The following is a 14,877-nucleotide window of genomic DNA, read 5'->3' on the forward strand; positions in this document are numbered from 1 at the left end:
CGTGTGCTCACTCCTCTCTCCCAGCTGCTGCTGCACAGAAGGTTTTTTGTTTGTTTTCACTTTCTTAAATCTGCTCTCCCAGAAGCCTACCCAGTATCACTCCTTGGCTCAGCTCTGGCAAGCAGCAGGTCCCTTTTGGAGCTGGCTGGAACTGGCTCTGGTGTGACATGGGGCAGCTGCTGGGCTCTGCTCACAGAGGACACCTCTGCAGCCCCCCTGCTACCAAAAGCTTGGCATGTAAACCCAATACGGAAACCCAATGTGATTACAGAAAAGCAAAATAAAATCAACTATTTTAAAAATTATTTGGCACAAATATGAATTAACCATGTTTTGAAGCACTCTTGTGATTTGAAATGACCTTCTCACTAATTGGAAATTAAGTGCTGTTTTTTTTTTTTCTTAATTTATCTTTGTGCTGTAGTCATTTAAATTCATTAACCCAATGTTAATATACTTGATTAATTCAGCAGTGTCACTCAGTATGATCCTTACTACAAACTTGGGTATGATGGTTGTTTAAAAAGCACAAGTTTTGTCTAGGTGCTGCGTTTCAGTGGTTCAAAATTAAGCTTTTACCAAGTTAAAAAAAAAAACAAAAACATTCAGACTACAAGTACCATCCTGTCATGTGTTAAATACTCTTGTTTCTGTTGAAGTTTGTTGGAAGTGAAAACTTCTGGTAAGGCAAACTAAACAGAAAGAACTTGTTATATTTTCTAGGTTTAAAAAAGGAAAAGAGTATATACAACACTGTTCAAATACTGAACTATCTGATGTGATGATTCGGAATTACATCTTTGGAGTATGAGGAAATTGCATCATACTGCTTGCTATCTATATGTGTTGTTAGTAATAGCAAAAATTCTGTTGGAAAATTAATGTTTTTGACTGTATCCAAGATAGATGAAGGGACTAGTGCTCCTTGAGATCATGGTCATTAGTATTAGTATTTGTAGGTCAGGGACCTACCTGAGCATGCTGCAGCTCCTGGCCATTCTGCATTTGTAGTTTTCTTCCTGTAGAATTAAGGGCATAGATTTATTCCTGCAGCAACCAGCTTTGATCTGCATGTTGAGCCAGGTCACAGACAAGGCAGATATGGAAAACTGCCTTGCAGATACGGAAACTTGGATGTTCTCCTGGATCTAATATTACAGACTTAATCTGTAAACATCATTAATATAGAGTCCAGAACCAAGTCACGACCATCTGAATCTCTCTTAATATCAGATAACACCACATACACAAAAACTTTGCTGGGGAAAGAGAGAAACGCCACTAAGTATGAAATAAAGAAGCACAACTTTTTTCAGCCTCTCCCTCCCTATTGCAGAAGCAGAAAGGCCATATAACAGAGTTACAATCATAGTTCAAGGAATGAATTAAGAAGGGTTGAAATACAACATGTCCATCTGTTACAGTATAGTACTAACCACAAAGAGCAGGTGAAAGAGGGGAAAAAGATTTTTGGCACAATGCCATGGTGTCTCAGTTTGATGTTGACACCCAGTGTAAAAATATTTGGTATGATATTGCAAGACCACCATGGTTTTGATAATTTGAATACACTAGTCTTAACTTGATTTTCCTGGTAGTTTTTGCCTCAGATGCCTTGATCTCAACCATGCCCATTTCCAAATAATCATATCTGTGTATTCTCTCTCTCTTTTTTTTTTCCCAATTATTTTTTGTTTTTCTAGAACCCCTTATATTGACAGGCTAGCAAAGGAAGGAGTGACACTTACTCAGCATATAGCAGCATCCCCACTGTGTACTCCAAGCAGGGCAGCTTTCCTGACAGGGAGATATCCAATCAGATCAGGTAAAATTTGAATATTTTATTTATATATATATTTTATTCAAGTAAACAGTGTGCTTTTTTCCCTGGCCTTTTTTCCGTCTTAACCAGGTTAGGTACTCATTTAAGTGCCTAATCAAGCTCAGCAAAGTTGGTCAGCATTTGAAATCTTATATAACGGGAAATCATTTCACTTCTGAAGACTTTGCACGACAATATAGCTTTTTATCAAGAAGACTTTTTTTAATACAGAGGAGAAAATCGGATTGTGGTTATTCAATGGAAGGAGCAGCCTATTCCATTGACTTCATCCACTGTCCAAAGACTGTGAGCTCTTTGCCTGTTCAGTTGTGTTTAGGCTTCTCCTAGGGTGTTGGTGGCAGCTGAGTGTTGAATATTACAGAGATGATTTTAACAAGACACAAGGGAAGAAACCAGTTTAAATTCTCCTGCTGCAATATTTCTATTTGTATGAAACCTTTTGGTTTAGACTAATTGGTTATGGGAAGAAGAAAAAAAAAAAAAAAGAAAAAAGTCAGTTTGTTAAAATATTCCACAAACTCTTAAAACTGTGAATAAAGCAAAAAAAATCTCCCTTCTTTCTAAGTAATTTTGTTCCATTTGTTCCATATTTCCCATACACATTGTTAAGTATCCTATGAATACATGTAACTTGTATTACTTTTAAAACCAAAGCCCATTTGAGACAATACAGAACCAGTCTGTTTATTTTTGTGTGCAGGGACTAAGCCCCTCAGTGCTTAGCCATGCAACTTTAACATTCCCTCAACATCATTTTTAGCAAGGATCATTATACATTAATCAGATCACTTGTTCATTAGTGATAAAACATCCTGTCCTTGCTTCTGGGAATGAAAGCAAAGCAAGACTCTGGAGCCTACTTGATACGTTCATGTTCATTCAAATCAAGTAACAAGCTTCTGCAAAAGTGCCAGCTAATATAACTTGCTAAATTTTCCATTACATTCAGCTGCATAGGAAAATTTTATATACCTTTTACAGCTATGTTTCTATTAATATTTACAATAGGTAAAGCCACAGGTCACTTTCCATTATGATCCTTGTTATTACTTATGAAAAATTAGCATTTGAACTGATTTTTTCTCTTAACTGATCTGTTCTCAGCCATACTAATCATTTCCATGTATGTGGAAAATTGAACTTTGTCTTAAATTATGAAATTGCTAAATACAGACTGTTTTTAAACACCAGTGAAGAACTAGTACAGAATAATTGTAGAAGGTACTAGAATCACAGTATGGAAAAGGAAGATAGAAATGTAAAACTCCTAAAACTACAGAAAAATATTCCAAAATGTGGTATTTCATGAGATGCAAGCTCAGAGAAAAGTAATGGTGAAAAAGAAATAAAAATGGTTCAGTGCTTTGCTTCTTGTAACTTAAAGGAATTATATTGATTACAGTTATGAAAGATAAAAGTACACCTTGAAATGAAGTATAGATATGTATAGCTTACTAAAGCTGCCTAAACGTTGATCAATAAAACTGACTTTGCTGGCTGGGATGAAAAAAAAAATGTAGTCAGCATTTGAAAGGTAGGTTGAGATCTCTTTAATAAACTAGTCTAACAAGTCTTTTTTTCTTCTAACCACAATGGATACCTGAGGGAAGATTCTGGTTGTCTACATCAATCATGTAACTTTGGCACTATAATCATCCAAGTTGCATAATTCAGACTTCCTGAAGATACATCTGCACAGATTTGCATAGATACTGTGTGTTCTGTCTGTCTGTACTCTGAGCCAGCTCTCATCTGGAATCCCAGTGATCTAATTTTCATGAACCTGAGTTTTCAAGTTCCTCATCCTGAGAATAGCCTATAAGCTCAGGTTTCTGTTTCTCAGACTTTCAGTGTATAGAAATTACTGTGCTTTATTTAGATGTTGTACTAGCTGATGTCTGATGCTGCTTTAATGCACTCAGTACTGTATTGATTAATCATGTGTGTTTGTGCACTGGTTTGTGGAACACTGAAAGCTGAAAGCTGAGTGTCCTAGCTGAGTCTAGAATCAGACTCTCTTCCTCTTTTCTGACCTCGTGGTATTTATGTGAATAGTTGTAAAACTGCCCTCCTTCAACTGACTTCTCTCAAATAAACTTAAGATCATGTAGAAAAACACATACGAGGGAAGTAGGAGTTTTGGGAGTCGAATTTGGGAGTACTCTCGCTTAGTCCTCGGCTCCAATCCTTTCCTGTGTACAAGAAAAATAAGTTATGCTAGCTCAACTTCTTCCAGTTATTTTATACTTTAGAATACCTACAGAAAGGCTTGCAGCTCTTTATGCAATTGCTGCCCCCACAGTTACACCCAGAGTATTTTCTTTTTCTCTACTTCTCAATTTCTGGTGAAAATACAGGAAAGACTTTACTCACTAAATAGATGATCGTATCTCCCACTTGCATTTCACAGTGACTGCTAGTAATATGTCATTTAAATGATACCACTTAAAGCAAAAATGTGCATGCAGAAAGAACGAATTAAAACTTCTATCATCTGTCTCATTCATTTTCATTATATTTAGGAATGGCTGCCTTTTCACGAGTTGGTGTCTTCTTATTTTCTGCTTCTTCTGGTGGACTTCCTTCTGAAGAAATAACATTTTCAAAACTCCTGAAGCAAAGAGGTTATGCAACAGCTCTAATAGGTAAGATTGCATAAATACACAGCATTTTTTTCATTCAACAGATTCAAAACAGAAAAACAGAATACCTTAACAGAAATATAATTAGTGCATGTATATTTGAACTACAGTAGAAAAAAAATATATATTTTGTCATGTTCATGATGGAGTTAACTCTTATTGATCCATATTCAATTAAAGAAGACTGACAAAAAAAAAAAAACAAAAAACACATTTTTACAGTTGTAATAAGCACTGTAATGCTTATGCACATGTAATACACATTTAGGGGTGCTGACCTAGTTAATGTTCTTTTTTTAACTACTGTCACTGCAATATGACAGCTTGCCACTTAGACCTCCAGAAGTTATCTCCATGATGTTTAACGAACAGGTCTTCAAGTGGCCTGAATGATAGCTATGAAACCATAAGATGTAATATTACCATACCCTTAGAGTATAATGAACACTTCCAAAAAATCAAGAAGAGTATTAAAATTAAGGATAAGCATATGTAAATGACAAAAAGAAAAGATATGTAGATTTGAAGACTAGATAGGCAGACTCTGATTCCCAACCAGCCCATTTTCTGTCTCTGCTGGCATTCTTATCACATCGTTTTATTCTAGGTCAGGGAGTCTTTGCTTTGTTCAGTCTAACTCAGCAGTTCCCAAACAATTAATTGTCAAATCCTGCTTTAGTGATGGATTGACATAAGGATAATTTGAAGCCTTTCTATTCCTCAGACCTGTGCCATCCTTTCTTTTTTTTTCACCAAGTTTCTCTCCTCTACTCTCTAAGGACATTTTTTCCCTCTCTAAAGGCATTTTCCTTTCTATTTTTATTTTTTTCCTGCTCTGAATATGTTTCCTCTTGCTTGATACATCCCTAAATACATTTTAGCTATAAATCTATTTTATGTATACACTTTTTTACCTCATTGCTTTTCCCCCGTGACACACAGAAGGTGACATCCAATAGATCTGGCAGGAGCAGACAAATTCAGAAGATCTGCAACAAAACCAAGTTTTCTCAAAAAGTGAAGATACATTGAATTTCTACTGTCTCACCAGTTAAGGATCCTAAATAGTAACAAGAAATTATTATGTTTTGTGGGAAATAGCTACTCATAATCCAAAAATTGCACTGAAAATAGATGGGTATTGTTTTAACTACTGCTATAAATACATTGATACTGTTTTATCTACAGCTATACATAATTACAATTGTTATTCAATGTGTTGTCTAGCATCCAAAGAAATTTAAAAGCCACCTATATAGCTTATTTTCAAAGTGAAAATACTAATTGATAAATTGGGTTTCATACGTTTCCTCCAGAATGAGATGTTGTAATGTTTGGACATACTATCACAGTAGTGAGAAATATAAGACTGTCTGAATCTATTCAGTAGAATTAATTGAGCTGTTTTGTTTTTAATAGAACAGCTTAAAATGTTACAATAATATTGTATACATTAATACTTTATATTATCATTCCTACTATGTATTTAATTTAAATACATTTATTTGAGCACATAAAGTATTTTTGTTTGCATCTTGTATCTTATCATTTATATGAAGAGCACAAAACTGTACAAAAAGAAAGATTATTAGCATATACGACTCAGTCTTCAGACTGCTCTTTTCAACTGTCTGAGGGAAAAGTAGAGGGAAAACATGGATTATAGCAGCCTGCCCAGCATTTTGGATTCTGAATAACTGAATTCCAGATGAGGTTTCTTAGCTGAAAAGGCCTTCCTTCTTATGTCTATTTGTCTTTCATTGCATTGCCTGTGCTCTGCAGATATGTTAATAGTGACAGAAGGTGAGTGAAAAAAGCATAGGTTTCAAATAAGTAAGGTACTCATAATGTACAATTAGCAGAATAAATTTATCTCAGAAGCTTGGTGGAATCTGTTGAAATTTGTCTAATGCTTGTCTGAAACATCCAAACTATGCAGCTTGACTTCAGGAGAGATGTGAGAGCATTGTAACAAGGATGGCAAAGATGATGATAAATGAAGTTAAAGAAGCAAAACAAACGTATTGTGGACCCAATCATCACTTGCTTTTTCAGAGTAGCACAGGATGTATCAAAACACTCTACCTCATCGGCCTTTTAAAAATGGCAATTGTGTCCTTCAGTCACAATTGCTAGTGTAATTTGAACATGTGCTTCTATTCCAGGCCCAGCTAGCGTGCTCTCTCTTTTGTTTATCGTAAGTTGCTTCTGAGCAAATCTTTTCTGAAGCATAAGTTCATCTTGATACTGAAGAATTTGTTGTGCTTGCTAAAAACGTTTTGGTAAAAATAAGTCCTATATTGTCCCCTGTCTTTAAAGTGTTGTTGCAAGATTCTTCTGTCCTTGCTTGCAGTGTCTAGTTTTATTGAGCTCCAGTTTAAATAAGATTGTTTGTATCATACTAAATGACCTCGAAAATGTATTTTATTTGTTTAAGTTTCTATCTCATTTTTTTTCCCTACATATAGGTACTTTGAATTTGACAAGTAAAAGCAGGAAATTAAAAATTAAAATCTTTAAAACTTTCTGTACATTCATGGTTGCAAGCCACTGTATTTACTTCGTTCATCCAACCTTGTGAGAATAGTTAGATGCTGAACTCACTAGACATCTGGCTTTACAATTATTTCATAAAGACAGTAAGGTAAATTTATGACAATGAGTGAACTTCGGCAAATGTCATTCACGTGTCATACCTTAGTTTTGCCATTTGTGAAAGAGAAATAATGATTACTGAGCCCACGTGTTGTATACTGATTCAAAAAATCAGAACTAACCTTCATCTTCACCCTCTTTGATACTGCAGACCCTTCATTTGTCACTGTCAAAGGTAGAAGTGCTGCTCTTTAGGCCCAGGAGATGCCCAGAACTGCCTGCATCAAAACTTTTCTTATAAATGCAGAAGAGTTTTTGCTGGAATGGTTAAGGGAAAAGGGAGATTTCTGTATGTGCTTTATTTCTTTCATGTATTTTCTACCAAGCATATCTAGAAGTAGGGTTGAAGGCTTACTGGGTTTGGGTTTTTTAGTATCACATACCCTGACTAGTATCACATACCCTGACTTAACACTGGACATATTTAGTTATTTAAATTAGAAAGAATAGATAAAATTTGGCCCAGCAATATAAATTATCTGTTTTATCAAAGGTGACACTGGAAGTTTTGTCAAATATTCAACACATTTCATTGCTGATACCAAAGAGCATTGCTTTAACCATAAGGTATATTTAGAAGCATAACCAAATTTGATTTTTCCCTGTTTTGCATTACATTTTAAATAACAGCTACCAAACAGTTAGGTCCATTGTGCTAATCAATGCATAAGCATATGGTAAGGGGTTGTACTTGAGTCACAGAATGAATTATCTAAATACTTATTTTAATCAGCATGAACACAGATTATGCCACTATAATGAGAATCAAACTCACTATTTCCTTGTGTCAGTGTCCACCATTACTGCAGAACTAGAATAATTTCCTAATGAGACAAACTGCTGTGAGAGGCAGTATTTGCTGGCAATTTACCCCTTACTACTTTTTTCATATATGAAAGTGTGCATATATATATATAGTGAGGGAGAATGCAATTTCAGAGACTTTGCAATCATTTAAATAGTAAATGCCTTGGTAATTTCATTATTCTTGTTTTATTTCCTATGTTACTTTTTTTTTTTTTAAGTGAATGACTTGCCAGATAAATTTCAGAAAAGATATTTCATAGCTCCACATTGGCTCTTCCTCAGAAAGCAGCAGCCACTACAAAACACTATTTTCTTATGACTACTTAACTACACATGCACAAAGGCTTCATTTTCAAAGCTGTGTTAGAGCTCTGTTGCTCTTCAGTGACCTGCTAGCCCACTCAGAATTTAATGGTCTCCATCAGGAGATCTGCCAAACTATTTCTAACTAAAAAGAAGAGCAGACATGAAACAAAGTCTTTGATGAAGGTATTAAGAAAGGTTATATAGAAAATAGGGATCCACACAATAAATGCTGGGGCTGGGGAGGTGAGGGTATCAGTCAGATAGTGACAGTTTCATATTTGGAGTAGCGCACATTGTAAGTTTGATGATTTAACTACAGAAATGCTCCCTGTCCTCCTCTCTTTATAGGAAAATGGCATCTTGGGATGAACTGTGAGAGCAGTAATGACTTCTGTCACCACCCCCTCAGTCATGGATTTGATTACTTTTATGGGCTCACCGTGACCAATCTTAGAGACTGCAAACCTGGCCAAGGCAGCGTATTTTTAAAAGGGATTCAGAAGTACCTTGTCATCCCAGTCCAAATCCTTGGAGTCACCCTGGTCTCTTTGGCAGTAGTGCATTATGTTGGCCTCCTCAAAGTACCTTTCCAAGCACTGGGCTACTGCCTGTTATTAACAGCTATTTCACTTGCAGTTTTGATTTTTTTCTTTTATCATTTTCGACACTTGAACTGCTTCTTAATGAGGGACCATCAGATTATCCAGCAGCCATTATCCTATGAGAATCTTACTCAGAGATTGACAACAGAAGCTGTACAGTTTATAGGAAGGTAGGTTTCTAACTGTTATGAGTTAATGCTGGCATTTTGCAATGACAGCGCTTCTTAAAAAGTAGATTATGTGAACTGTTGTGCAAGAGGAATATGCCATGATATATTATCACTTTTTTCTTTAAACGATGACTGAAGTTAATCTTTTTTAGTGAAAGTGACTGTTTCCCAATAATAGTATGTATGCATGGGGTAAAAACGTAATCTCTTCCCGCTTTGTCTCCATCTCTGTAGTTTTATTGTTAGGTATGTCATTATTTTCTCTATAAAAATTAAAAACTATTAATGTTTATGTTTCAGAAAAAAAATATTTTAAAACACCCGTTATATTTTTAACATTTTTAAGGACTTTAATTCTTTGGAATTTCATCTAAACAAGAATATGAAAAGTATTTTGCAGTGTGACTTCATTATATGGAAGCGCAATGCGGAGTTGTAATTTATGAGTTTTCTGGAATGAGAAGCTGCTCTTCATCCTTGATTTAGTGCACGCATTAAATGATGAAAACTACATACCTAGTAGTAACTTTGAATACATTCACATAGTATTATTGCTGAATTAAAATTTATACCAATTAATTGGGGGCTATTTTTTTCTAGATTTAATGACTGCATGCAGTCATCTCGCTAACAGTCATCAAGACTGTTAGCGAGAAAAAATGCTTATCTGAAATCTTGATCTCTAACTGCATTTTTTCATTCGTTTCTCTCATTATAAATATTTGGTTTGGCCATCTCTACTCATGATAACAAAATAAAATGTTTTTTAAATCAAATTTTTTTAAGTAAGTCTTCCCAACAATCAACATTATCATGAGTATTTATAACTAAACTAACGCATCATTATTTCCTCTTGTCAATGGTGATAAGAACACCTCATCTACATTCTAACTAACTTAACAGTTACTTTGTTCACTACAAAAGCACACAAGCACATGCACACACCCTTTTGGAAATATTGGAGAAGATACTTGCTTAGTGACCAATCATTTGATGATTTAAAATGTCTTTTGAAGACGTTAACCATGTGTTTGCAAATTCTTCCTTTCTTTATAAGAGTATAATGTTTCTATAGTGATTCATAATGTTTTGGACATCTCTGAGTTGTTCAATGATTTCAGTGTAATGTAAATAAAATAATATCCCTAAAACAGGTGAGTTCAAGTTTGGGAATGAATGCTAGAGTACTATTGCACTGGTAATAACTCTAATAAAAATAATAACTCTAATAAAATTAACTCTATTAATTTTATTAATTTTCATAATGCATACGGTGCTATTGTGTAACTTAGTGTTTAGAGCTGGCAAAACAACATACAATCTGAGTCAGCGTAGCTCTGTTGACTCAGCTGGAGGTTGAGGTTTTACATTATCTGGGCTCTTGGCCCCAGTTCTCAGAGTACTTTCCAGACAACAGTTATGTAAAATTGAAGTGAAGGTTAATAGCGTATATTGGTAATATACAATAAACTTCATTACAGGAAAGTTGCAATTATATTGAGAATTATAACCCAGGCAATTTAGAGTCCGTGTTAAATTTAAAAATATCCAAACATATTAAGGTATTGAGAAGCAATTTGGGCATCCAAGCAATCTTAACTGTGCCCTGTAGTGACTTCACATGCAAAGTATATGGCCATAAAACTTGCTCCTGGGGAAAAGAGTAATTAGATTAATATACAGTGAACTGATCTGCCCCATGTAATAGTATGAGCAACAAAATCAATATTTGCTTTGACATGCTAGTTCTGACAGTTTATACCTATCAACTCTAGTGTGCCAGCAGACCATTGCTTTTGTGACTAATCTTCTGACTTTGGCTATTTGTATGGGATTGGCAATCAAGAAGCAGCTAGGTTGTAACAGCAGACAGACAGAAAAGCAAAGGACCACCACGCTATGGTTGCTCCACATTATTCTTGCAGTTCCACTTCTTTCTGTGAGCAAACCTCTTTTAGCCACTCATTCAGCTCAGCACTTGATTTGTCATACAGGCTTCTTTTGTTTCAGTAATATGGTAAGTAGCAATTTAAGTCCTGTACAGCAGTAACCTATGCGTACAAGTATATTATAGTTTAAAGGATCGTGAATTTGAAGAATTGAGTCAACTACTTTTTCTGGTTCTTAATACATTCTATCATCTAACTAAAACTCAAACTATTATGCATGTTTTAATTGGTTATTTATCTTATGACGAAGTTCCCCTTGTCAGCAGCACTTGTACTTCTCTGTAGCCTTTCTATAATTTATATATATATGTAGTTATGTGTATAACAAATACAGCATACAGCATAAAACATGTATTTTATCCATGTAAGTTTATTATAGCTATTATCTATATAACCTTTGCAAGTTCTTCAGAGCTCAGGCCATGGATTTCCTGACTGACATTGTTCTCCTTGCTAGTTATTTCTGTCATATTGCTGGCTATATGATTTCTTAACATACATATAATCATTACTTCTGATATTTTTCAATCCTTCCTAGAATTTCTTTACAGTGTATGCACTGTTATACTTACTTTTCTTTGGTCTGTTTTTTGGAAAGCTGATACTGTATTTGTTCTTCCTTAGTCTAGTATATGTGTATTACTATTTTCTTTTGCTCCTAGGTAGATCGAAAGATAGCAAATGCTCAAAATGATACTGAAGAAGAACATACGCAATTACATGTGTTGGCTCTAGAGAAAACAAACACAAATTTAGTTGTTCACCCTAATTGTAAATGGGCAGGTCAGCTCACTGTATGTTAACTCCAATTACTTTTTCCCATGAGCAAGTGTGTGTACATATTTTAAACCTATCTGAATACTCTCTAGACATTGCAATGTATCTGAAAGTCAAATGGATGCTAATTATTTAATTTTGAGTTCGATGTGGTTGTCACTCATGTCTCTTCAACATGCCCTTTAATAGATGACCGGTTACACCAACAATACAAATCAGAAAATGCCAGAAACCTGTTTTTAACATCTTAGATACTAGCAAGACAAAAATACCACATCATGTTACAGAATCTCCAACAAATTCAGATAGTTGATCACAATTAATAATTGCAATAATTTAAAATCCTAATGAAGTCTAAGTTCTGGAAAAAACATTTACATTATAAGTTTATAATTGAAAACTATGGTGAAGATGTTATTGAGCAATTTTCATGCAGATTTACTTTTTTCCTATCATAGATTGCATAGCCATAATATTCAAAAGTTTGTGATGCCAGTTAATATTTTTTTTATTTACTTCTTAGCTATTCTATCTCAGTGCTTGAAACACTGTTACAAAACATATGTAGATTTATTTTCATCTACTCTAGTGGACTGTCTTTTAGAGTTTTTCCATGCATCACTAGATGTTAAGATTAGGCAGTTGGCAGGTTGTACTGAATTTAGAGTTCTGTAATCAACCAAATTTTTACAAAGTACAGCGTTTGCCTTGTTCAGGAAAAGCCAAGTAGTTGGCTTTCATAGCTGCTGTGAATCATTGTACCTTCACTGGTACACAGGTATAAGGTATATTGTAGTCTAATTGGTTAAAAATGTGTATACTTTGTGATGAAATTTGAGGATGATTTCACATCTAGCAAAAAAAATGTTGTTCAGAAAGATCGTAGAATTTACTGTGAACAATTAGAATGGAGCACTGTCATGCCATGTTCCCACCTAGTTTGCAGTATTGAGTCATACTGGAAATATCCCTTTGATTTGACAACCACAGGCCAGCAATCCTGACCTTCACCTGCTGCTCTGCTGCAGTGGTCTTGGATGGATATCAGCGCTCAGGAAATCAAACAGAAGGAATTTCCAAAGGAGTTTTTCCTTTACCCAAGACATTTTCAGTGAAGCAAATACTTAGAGCAAAATAGCAGGAAAAAGTTAAGGACTTGTATGTGAAGGGAGACTTCTGATTAGATGTTATTTGTTCTTTTATCCACTTTAGAGCTGTTTTTTTACAGCTCAAGCCTGAACTAAATCTTTGAGTCATGTAAAATCTCCTCACCCTAAATAAGAAGAATCTAGTACTATACAATGCAGAGGAGTCAAGATCAGTTAAGTATACATTAAAGAATGTCATATATCAGATGCATGTAATCTTTCTGGCTACTCAGGAAATTGAAAAGACTGCGTGATTTGCGTTACGATAAAAATTGCTTGGTAGGTTTGGGTAAGTGAGCCTGAGATCTTTTGAAACTGAAGTTCCCTGTGTTTGAAGTGTGTAAAAGATAGTGGCAATACATTTTTGAAAGAGCTGTTTACTGAAGTGGTTCAGGAGAGAGAAGCTGTTAATGTCAAATTTCTCTCCTACCTACTAGCTGATATTGTCATTCCGTTTTCAAGGTCACTGTAAAAGTAGTCTGTTATAATTCTTCTCAAGGAGTTTTGGCAGGAGATAAATAACTGCCTGTGATCTTTTATAGGATATTAATAGGTAAGACTTCTCCACCTGGCAGCAAGCTGTCAATCAAAACTTATCAATTTGAGTTGCAAAAAAGAGAATGATTTAGTGCCATTCTATATCAATCATTGATTAGATACCTCTTTATGAAACTTTGATCTTTGTATGAGTTCCATAAAAATAATAATAATAATAAAAATTATCTCTTGAAAATAGCATTTGATACTCTCCTTTAGCAATACAGATATGAAGTATGCATTATCTCTGTGACATTAGAACAAGACAGTTTCCATGAAAAGTGAATCGTGCATGTACTATTATGAGTACAAAGTATATTTTTATGGTATTTTACCCTAGCATTATGCATTACTCTCAATTCAGTGAACTGTGTTTAAGGAGAAAGCTGAAGATAATCTCATGCAGTAACAAATGCATGGTTGTAAAAAAATAAATCAGCTGCCTTGCAGAAATGTTCTTTAATAAAAGGTCACTGTTATGTTTATATATACATTAAATATTAAATTTATAAGTATACATCTTTTTGACTTGAAATGCTGACATTTTTAGTCTTTTTAATTGACTCAGAAGTCTCCTGTATTATTTGTTGCTACAGTGGTGAAAGGTTTCCATGTATATCAAGTAGCAACAAATACAATCTCTTGTTAATCTTTTATGAAAAATATTTGCTTTTCTTTATTTTTATGAATCTGTGCTTTATAATTGTTCATGTTTACCAATACAGGTATATGGACATATACGTGTATCCTGTATGAAAATACAGGATATATGGACAAGTATACGAAGGGAATTCAAATATTCTTTTTTTTTCCCCTATTTTTCACATGAAAAATATACTATTTATTCTGTGATTGCTTGGTCTTTTTTCTTTTTGAGAAGTAGAAACTTTTTACGGAAAATAAAAAAATTCAAGTCAGAAATACAGCTATCAAGTGAGTAATCAGGATAAAATTTTCCTGTTTTGTTAACTGCTGCCTCACTGTGCCAGTAAAAAAAAAAACAAAATAACAAAGTTTTAACCATGCGACTTGCACAAAAATATATCCAACCAATGTGAGGAAAAAATGATCCACATAAATGTACTATATTAATCCTACTTAATTTTTCTTGGGAGTCAAGTATTGATGTCATGTCAATCTCTTTTATTAAAAGACTGTTTTCAGGTTCTTGATGGCTATAAGTTTTTATTTATTTTTATTTTTTTTTACTTTAAAGAAACAATTTGCACGTGCATATCTGTATTGTTTTTCCATTCGTTTAAAAGGTGTATGAATCAACTGCATGAGGAAATATATAGTTTCTCTTTGATGTTGACATGAATAACATGTATTATCCACCACAAAGGTGGCAAGGGAAAATATGGTCAATAAAATCAAAAATACTCCGTAATTAGCTGTGTGCCTTAAGGTGAGATCCAGACAAGTTTTCTGGATAGTGCTC

The 14,877-nt window shown here is 34.3% G+C and overlaps 1 protein-coding gene across 9 annotated transcripts in view; it reads left to right on the forward strand.

Annotated features, from left to right (window-relative positions):
* The window catches only part of STS (steroid sulfatase), a 117,406-nt gene that overhangs the window by 25,734 nt on the left and 76,795 nt on the right, over nt 1-14,877 (forward strand). For 8 of the 9 annotated variants that reach the window (XM_068682292.1, XM_068682283.1, XM_068682311.1 and 5 more), the window contains 3 exons: nt 1,704-1,825; nt 4,366-4,488; nt 8,602-9,025. In XM_068682292.1, the coding sequence (XP_068538393.1) occupies nt 1,704-1,825; nt 4,366-4,488; nt 8,602-9,025 (669 nt within the window). The remainder of the gene's footprint in view (nt 1-1,703; nt 1,826-4,365; nt 4,489-8,601; nt 9,026-14,877) is intronic. The other variant, XM_068682328.1, reaches the window with a different exon arrangement.

The sequence above is a fragment of the Anas acuta genome, chromosome 1, assembly GCF_963932015.1.
Source record: "Anas acuta chromosome 1, bAnaAcu1.1, whole genome shotgun sequence".
NCBI classification, from domain to species: Eukaryota; Metazoa; Chordata; class Aves; order Anseriformes; family Anatidae; genus Anas; species Anas acuta.